This window comes from Nestor notabilis, unplaced genomic scaffold, assembly GCF_000696875.1.
Source record: "Nestor notabilis isolate BGI_N333 unplaced genomic scaffold, ASM69687v1 scaffold34151, whole genome shotgun sequence".
NCBI classification, from domain to species: domain Eukaryota; kingdom Metazoa; phylum Chordata; class Aves; order Psittaciformes; family Psittacidae; genus Nestor; species Nestor notabilis.
The window spans coordinates 11,741-20,482 of record NW_009916710.1 but is presented as its reverse complement, the minus strand read 5'-3'; the positions used below and the strand labels follow the sequence as shown (position 1 = coordinate 20,482).

General features: G+C 41.5%; 1 protein-coding gene across 1 annotated transcript in view; it reads left to right on the top strand.

Annotated features, from left to right (window-relative positions):
* Positions 1-3,500: 3,500 nt before the first annotated feature.
* ACBD6 (acyl-CoA binding domain containing 6) overlaps positions 3,501-8,742 on the top strand; it is a gene marked incomplete at both ends in the record, with an annotated part of 15,858 nt that continues 10,616 nt past the window's right edge. Inside the window, one exon of the mRNA XM_010024688.1 lies at positions 3,501-3,574. Within this exon, the coding sequence (XP_010022990.1) occupies positions 3,501-3,574 (74 nt within the window). The remainder of the gene's footprint in view (positions 3,575-8,742) is intronic.

Genomic DNA, 8,742 nt, shown 5'->3' with positions numbered 1-8,742 from the left:
GACCTGTGTTGTTTAACATCTTTGTCGGTGCATGGACAATGGGATTGAATGCGCCCTCAGCAAGTTTGCCGACGACACCAAGCTGTGTGGCTCAGTTGATACGCTGGAGGGAAGGGATGTCATCCAGAGGGACCTGGACATGCTTGTGAGGTGGGCCAATGCCAACCTCATGAAGTTTAACCAATGGTGAGGCACTGGAATAGGTTGCCCAAGGAAGTTGTGAATGCTCCAACCCTGGAGGTGTTCAAGGCCAGGCTGGACAGAGCCTTGGGTGATATAGTTTAGTGTGTGGTGTCCCTGCTCCTGGCAGGGGGGTTGGAACTAGATGATCTTAAGGTCCTTTCCAACCCTAACTATTCTATGATTCTATGATATCAGTCTTAATTGTACACAAGCAACAAAGAATCAGTGGGCAAGAATTAGGGGAAACCAGGAGAAATTCCAGTGCATCTTAAGGCCCAGATCTGTTATGTGCCACTGCCTGTGCTTTGGCACCGGAGTGCAATCCTCCAGAGTTTCTTCCAATGCTGTCACAAATTCTCCCTTTATTCCCACAGTTTTTAACTGGAAACCCCCTCATGCTCGTGAAGCCCACAGTAATTTTGCCTCGCACATGGCCCTAACTATGACAGATACTACTGTCATCTCTGTCAGGTTCAAGTTACAAGTTATAGGAGCCTGGGATCGTGTTATTTCTTAACTATCATTAGTTACATGTTCATCTGCAGTGCTTTTGGACAGCACTGCCAGCAGTGAAAGAAATCAAGCTGGCTTAATTGAGAGCCACATACTTAATTATTAGTGGCTTTTTTTTTTAATGGAGGAGAGAGAAAATTTGCAGTGTCAGTTTTTAATTTCATTGTGGTTTTTCAAGGTAATGTGACTTTAAACTTACTGGTGATTATCTGTATATATGTAGCATTTACTTTATCTTTCCAGCCCTAAGCCCTTTTCTGCTGTAGAAATGTCAAGAGATTTAAGAAGGCAAGTGCATCTGGACATTACTGATCACTTCAGCCAGTATAAGCGATAAATAAAAACACTGGTTCCTGTTAGTACAATAGCTGTGACGTGGTTTGGAAGGAGCAATTGCTGTCTCACCTCTTTCATTACCCAGTTTGGTACGTCGTGCTCAGATATTGCGTGCAAGTCCCTGGCAGGCTGGGTAGTACATGTATTGGAAGCGGGCAGATGAGCTCATGGTATAGGCAAGTTGTCAAGGGTGGCTGGAAAGAAACCAGTTTGTATCTGCGTTGAGGCAGAGTTAACGTTTTTGGGAAGAAGCATTCCTCATACCCTGAGCAGATTCCCCTTGGGATGTTCAGTGGTGATGAATGGTGGAGTCTTGGTGCTATCTTTCTTGGCTTTGCAGAGTAGGGGCACACATTAAATCCTGAGAGGATAGCTGAGACTTTTCCTGTACATTTTTCATAAACTTGTTCTACATATTGAGGACTGTGATGGAATAAGCTTGGCTCAACATTCATAAGTTGAATATTGAGTTACTTATTTCTGGGTGAAAGAGATAAAAACTACTTGGACGAAGTAACCTGTATATGGATTAAAAGCCAGAGAAGTTTTTGCCTGAGCATTTTTGGGAAAGCCTTTATTGCTAAGTTTCCCAATGACCATATGTGTCTACTCAATCAATATGATTAATCTTTGGTAGAAATGCATTGGTTGTGCAAAGAAGGTGAACTTAATCCAAGAAAACTTTTTTACAATTTCTGCCTCTAGAAAGATGAAATGTGTTTTCTCAAGTGTTGTTTCTGACTTGAGGGGAAAAAAAGCAACAACCAAAAAGTGGTGTGGGAAGAGATGAAAGAATATAGATTAAATAATTTCTGTAGTTTATGATACTGGCTGAATGACCACCGTCCCTCAATATCAAAGAAGATAGACTAGTTTTGAGTATATGTTTGTTTTATAGAAATAACTCTTGCATGTACTAGCAGATGATCTGAAATTGATTTTTTAAGTGGTGTGGAAATAACTGATGGACAGTAAGGTTCTTTGCCCATCTTAAAAAAAATTATTCAGTATTGCACTGTGAACACTGAAGGCCTTTCCTGTCAGGAAAGAACTTTGTCACATTTAACTCTGTTATTTGGAGAAAGCCTATTTGCCTAGACTGGTATTCCTAAACTACTAGGGATAGTTTTCAAAGCCAATTTCCTTTCCATGGGTTTTGTTGTTGTTGTTGTATGGTTTTTTGTTTGGGGTTTTGGTCTTTTTGGTGAGGTTTGGTGGGTTTTTTTGGTTTGTTTTTTTTGTTGTTTGTGTATTGGTTTGGTGGGTTGTTTCTTTTATTTAAAAAAAGAAAAAGGTCTGTGACACCTGTAAACCCAAATCTTGTAACTTTGGGCTGGTACAGGAGAGAGAGCTGAAAGGTGTGGAGCTGGTTGGCTCAGACTGGGCAGAATGTAAAAGTAAATGTATTATGGGGAAACAGTAAATTGATTTAAAACAAAAGTGACCTAAGGAAGGAAGACAAATGTAAACATGGTTCATTTTTTAAAAAATTAACATCCTTCTAGGTAGAATTCTGATGAGGCAGCAATGCTTTCTGGTGTAATCAGCAATGTGTTGCAGCTACTGAGAGACTGCTAGAGGTTGTGATGGCTTTCCCTTGGCTTCTGATTTTGTTCACCCTGGGCGTGCTAATTTCTCATCACAGAAACCCAATGAACTGTTCCACTAGCAAAAGCACGTTTCAATTAATTGACTGGCTTTATAACGAATTACTGCTGTGAACTGCAAACCAGTTTTGACTGCTTATCTGAAGACCAAGATACTAGGTGCTATAGAAGAATTAGGGTTTCTGGTACCTTGCACCCTTCAATAGGGTCAGGCTTTCAGACAGCAGGCCACTTCCTCCTATGTGGAAGTGTGGCATCAATGTTAAGTCAGCCAATTGAAGATCCCAAGCTACAGGATGTTTTTTGAAAAGGTAGGGCCGAGGCTCTGTATCGATCAATCATTATTCTAATTGTTCATTTCTATTATGGTGGGAATCATTCAGAATCCTAGAGTTCCTGAGAGTAAATCATTTGGAAATGCTGCCCATTATAAAATTTAATTTTAAATCTATATTAAATAGATTTATAAAGGCAAGGTTTGCAATCTAGTAACATGACATTATGCTATCTCACAGATGCTCAGCTTTTGGGCCCTAAGGGGCCACAGCTGGGAGTGCTGCAGAGGCAAAGCTTTGGCTTGTTGTGAGCAGGACAGCACAGCTGCCAAGCTTACCTTTCAGGTGACCCTTCTGGGCCACCTTCAGAGGAGCATTGATCTGCTTTGCTGAGACATCCATCCACCTGTTCTTGATGGACTGAGGTTGTGAGGATCTGTCTGCCATGAAGATGAGCCTTCCAGAGGGCTGGTCCTGTCTTTGGGGCAGGAGAAGGGGTGGGAGATGGTAGGGGGGTGGCACAGGCTGGAGTGGGCTGGGAGACAGGATGCTGGACCACTCTTTCTTTTTCTTTCAGATGACAGAGAAGAGGGGAAAGGAAAACAAAACTGCATTTGGAGGCCCAGTTGTCAGCTCATTGTACCAAGAAGAAACAATCAGGTGATTATCTGCACTGGATGCACTGGACTTCAGTTAAAACTGGTGTTTTTCTATTTTTCTAATTTAATTTTGTTAAGCTTTTTTTTTTTTTTGCTTTTTGCTTTTTTTTTTTTTTTTTTTTTTTTTTTTTTTTTTTAATATTGCCCAACTGTGGTGGCAACTACAACAGGATAATAAATGACAGGAAAGAACTTTTCAGGTCCATAATCATTTAAATCAATAACTGCCTGTATCATTGCCAGGTAGTAACCTTTCCCTAGCACAAGATGTGGAGGAAGGGCAAGGCTTCCCATTTTTCAGTTATATGGCTCAAAAAGGTAATATTGGATATTTTTAATAGAAAGCTATTTAGACACTATCTTTTTCAAATAGTTATTTCTTTACCAATACATTCATTAAGCATTGTTCAGTGAAGATTTTAATGTTGGACAATGTTTGCCTTCAGGGAGAGTTTGTACCTTATATCAAATTAATTTTTTCTAGCTTCTGCAGCTAACATAGCAGAAATGCATTTACTGAACTAGAATGGCTGCTATTTAAAAACTGTCAAGGTGCAAGTAATAAGTGACATTAGCTACTGAATAAGGACAGCTGGGTTTTTTGTTTGGTTGGGTTTTTACTGTTCCAGACTACTAATCATGGATATAATATTAACTCCAATACCTAAATGATTGCCTGGAGAGGATCTTTCAGAATAGTGTTTTTAGTTAAAATGAACAGTCAGGGAAAAGTAAATTTTTGAGCAGTGTTTGCTGTCGTGTTGCAGTCACCCATTTATGTGTATGTGATCCCATTTGTTTTATTGAATGTCTTGCCTCATTTTAGTCACAGAAAATTAAAAGATAAACACTGATTTCTCTACATACAGCCTCCCAAGCTTGTTAGATTTTTCCCCAAAGTGTTAAATCTCTAACACAGCAGTTCTTTGACTTGTTGTCACAAACTAATGAAAAGTAAATCTTGAGAAGGTGGCTCCAAACCCTTTGCAAGGAGCTCAGGTAGAAATTGATATGGCTGTTGCATGTAAGCAAATAGGGTGGCAGTTTTGTGCTCAGCAGTAGCATGGGCACTTCCCTTGGTCCACTTTCTAGTGAGATAGAACGGTTGGCCAGGAGTAACCTTCTCTGCTTTGCATGGAGAGCCAACGCGTTTTTTGACTTGCCCCTGGACCTTGACCAGAGGTACTCAGGTAGGACCTTGGTTTAACACACTGTGTGAGGAATAGCACTTCTGCTAGCCACAAGCTCCTTTTTCTTCCCTGCTCTGTCAGTGTATATCTCAGCCAGCATCCTTGTTGGCAGTTTAACCTTGTGGTTTAAATCCTGTTTGAGCTCTTCTTTTAGGAGTGGAACATATTGACGTTGCCCAGTGTTGGGTGTGAAGTATGAGCTATGCTTAGTCCTACAGTGCTTTCAGAGTCTTGGCTGTCCCACGTACTGCCTTGTACTTGTACTGGCCCTTTCTTGGATATGAAATACAGCACAATATACTGCAAAGCAGAGTTTTCTCTGATTGGCTTGACTAGTCTAAATCTTGTCAAATTTTTGGTTTTATTTCCATGAGAACATGACTTGTGCAGGCCTTGAAAATAAGTACATCTCCAAATACTTTTTTTTTTTCCCCCAAACATACTATGAGAACATATGTGCTGTGTGTTCAGTATAGCAGAGCTGCAGTCTTTGCAAAATGAGGCTGTAGGCAGTAGTAGTCTCTGACACGGATGGAATAGGGTGATTCTGGTGAAAGTGAATTAAATGAAGTCTCCTGACTGCTGTCAGAATGGAAACTCATGTGGTCTATTAGTACAGCTTGGTTCATGGGCAACAGTGCCTTCACAGTTGCAAGATAGGAAGTGAACAAGTGTTGTCATCATTTCACCCATGTGCAGGTTGTACAGCTTTGACTTTCTCAGTACAGTTGCCAATGTATTATGGCTTTTGTCTACTGTTCATTCTCTTACTGGAACAGGAAATAAATGTGTGCAACCACATCTCTAATGATGATAATTATAATAGTAAAAGCATAGTCCTAACAGCAAAATCACCCTGGTACCAAATCTGCAAGCAGATGAGCCAAAGGAGGGTGACTTCAGACATTGTTTGGCATCCAAGATTATCTAGAGCAGGGAGTGATTCAGTTTTATAGTAATACCGCTCACCTGAGAAGGGTGACTTTTCCTGAGGCTGTCAGTTGTTGCTTACAAGAACATCAAGTTAGCATTCAGTAGTACTTAAGTACATTCGTAAAAAAAAAAAAAAAAAAAAAAAAAAAAATGTAGTCTTCAGAATATGCCTTATTTCTTCTAGAGGAAAAAATGAAAATGTTTAAGGGGAAAGAAAACTTAATAGCTTGAGCCAGCACATACTTAAATACATTAATAGTTACAGATAAGTCCCATGCTGTAAGTTCAGTGTATATTGTGTATGCTACCTCAAAACCTAAGATCTGAGAAAAACTTGGAGACTATTTTATTGACTCAGTTGTCTGTTGGGCCTGCTGAAGCTTTACAACAAGCTTACAAAAATTGAAATGTAAGTCAAAGTACTTTAGTCTCTGTTTCCCAGGGCTGTTGAAAGGATAAATGTTTTCTAATTACAGGATGATATTAAGGAAGCCCAGAATAAGCAAAAAACCCCAACCCTGTACCTTATATGCTAAAAACTAAAAACTGGAGCCCTCATCAGCCCCAGGGTACTGACAGGCTGCTGAAAGCAGTTTCTCAGCAGGCATTACTCTGCCAAACACAGCCTACCATATATGCCCTTTAACATTCTGCTGATGCAAAGGCAGGAAAAAGCCGTCTAATTTATCTGGATCCTCAAAACCTCATCTTGCACCAGGAGATAAACAAGAGTGCAAGTGTGGGGTTTTGAAGGTTCACTTATTTTATTCTTGCCAGAAGCTTTTGAACAGTTTATCAAATTATTAACATCTTCTAATCTGCTGCTATGTAACAGAGAGATGAGAGATCTTGTTTTAAATAGTGTAAACCACTAGTTTACCCTCAGCAGCAAATAACCAAGCAAAGCAGCAATGCCATTGCTTTCAAACTGAGTGTCTGAAATTACGTATAAATAATGCTTACATTCCTTTTGTGGAATGAAATGCTTTGTGTTTAGGATGCAAATCTGTACATGTTGGATGAAGTGGAGTTAACCATACCCTACTCTGAAGTCAGGTGGATCAGAAGTAGGAGGAACTGGGATGGCGCCAGGGCTGATTTTGCCTTATCACTAATCTCAAATGTTTCTGCTTTGAAAACAAGATAGAAAAACGGTCAGTCTGGCTCACAGAAGTACAGCACTGTGATTTCAAATAATTGCACTGGTTCCAAATAAATTCAAGAACATCCATAGAAACAGGTTATACTGATCTAATTAAATCAATTTAGAAAGAGAACCGGTTAAATCAGTACAATCTGGGTGTTCAGACATCAATCTTCAAATCGGGAAGTCTCTTGAGCGAATGAGTCTGAGTTGTAGCAGTTATTTACTTTGGGGTGCTGGGCCCTAGTCATCAATTAGGGGTCATTAATAAACCCTGGCAATAAAGAGCTCAAGTACCCCCAGTGACTAATGGGGAGCAGTTGTGGAGTATTAGCATAGTGCTCTGCCTCTCTGTTTCTCTGCAAATCGCTTATCTCACTTCAGGCATTACACAAAAATAATGCGTGCTGGTGACTGATGATGGGAATTGGAGGTTCCTCTGGAAGGGAGAATTTAGAAATTATCTGCAATTTTGGGCTGGGTATAGTGGTGGGGTTTTTACTGCTGCATAAAGCTTTGTCTCTTTTCTGGTGTTATTACCAGAACAAAAGCAGTAGTAGTTGAGCTCTTTCATGATCAAATAGCTATAATTACTTTCACAAACCTGAGAAATGAGCAGTGAGATGAGGTTGACTGATGTGTCACCAATATAAATCTAATCTAAGACACAACTGAGGGAGGTGCCAAAAATACCATGGCATTGGAAATTCAACTTTATTTTGCAGTTTGTTTGTTTGTTTGTTTTTTTTTTTTTAAGTGGGGGCACGGGCAAGGCAGTTTGTGTCTCCAGCACATGAAAGCATTGACTTGGCAGATGGAGAATGCAAAATAATGTTGCAAAATGTCTGTCCCTTTCCACTGGAGGAGCCTTCCTGCACCCTGCCATGGGCTGCTCCCATGTGGCTTCGGCATGCTGGCTTGGGGATGACATCCGCTGCTTGGCATGGAGGTGCCCCTGAGCTATGCTGTATACTTCTGCCATCCCAAAGGATGCTGTAGAAACCCTTTTCTGGTAGAAAACTTCCACCCTTTTCTGTAACACTTAGGGGTGACCCCAGTTGCCAATGGGGCTCTGTTTAGGCTCAGGGTGTAGAGTGGGCACCCCTCATTCGTGAGCCCGTCTGATGCCATGTAATCTATCAGAATTGTATTAATCCCACTAACGCAGCCACCATCTGGCCCTGCTGCCGGGCCGGCTCGTGCAAGCCCCTGTGATGGATGGCCTTGGGAATTGATTAGTTGTTGTGCGAGACAAATGAACTGTTTTGGCAGAAAATACCAGAGGTCGCTGCGTGTGGTCAGGCACAAAGGCTGCTGAATTTTAAAGAGCTGCTTCCAACATCCATTGCAGGGATGCCACTTTGGAGTTGCGACAGCTTTTGAGACGAGCCCAGCACTCTGGAGCATGGTTTGGGTTTTGTTCTCTCCCTCTTGCCCTGCTTTCAGGAATGCCAGCACTGGAAATGAGCACAAAGCTGCAGTGGTGCAGGAGCCAGAATCCTTGCTGTGTTGGGAATTACAGGCTCGTGCTGTGTGTGTGTTTGGGTGGCCATGCTGCAGATGTCTGTTGTTCACATAGATGCTGGGCTGGCAATCCCTGCAGAAGAGCTTTCCTGGTTGTGCAGAACCCAAGCAGCCTGCAGTGTGCTCAGCCATGGCATATCTCAAACAAAACACCTGCGGGTCTGAGCAGCTGGGGTTTGGGTTTTTTCAGGTCAGTGTCATTTAGAAATGGATGCTCTTCTGGTGATGTTAAGTGGGCAAATCTCTGACTTCAAGATGATTGCCAAGTTTGTTGCTTCCGTCCCTTTTTATTGTCCCTGGAGAGATGACCCTTGGGGCTTTGCTTTGTTGTGCAAAGGGCCAGCTTGGCTGCTCAGGCTTGCCTTCCCTTTGGGAGAG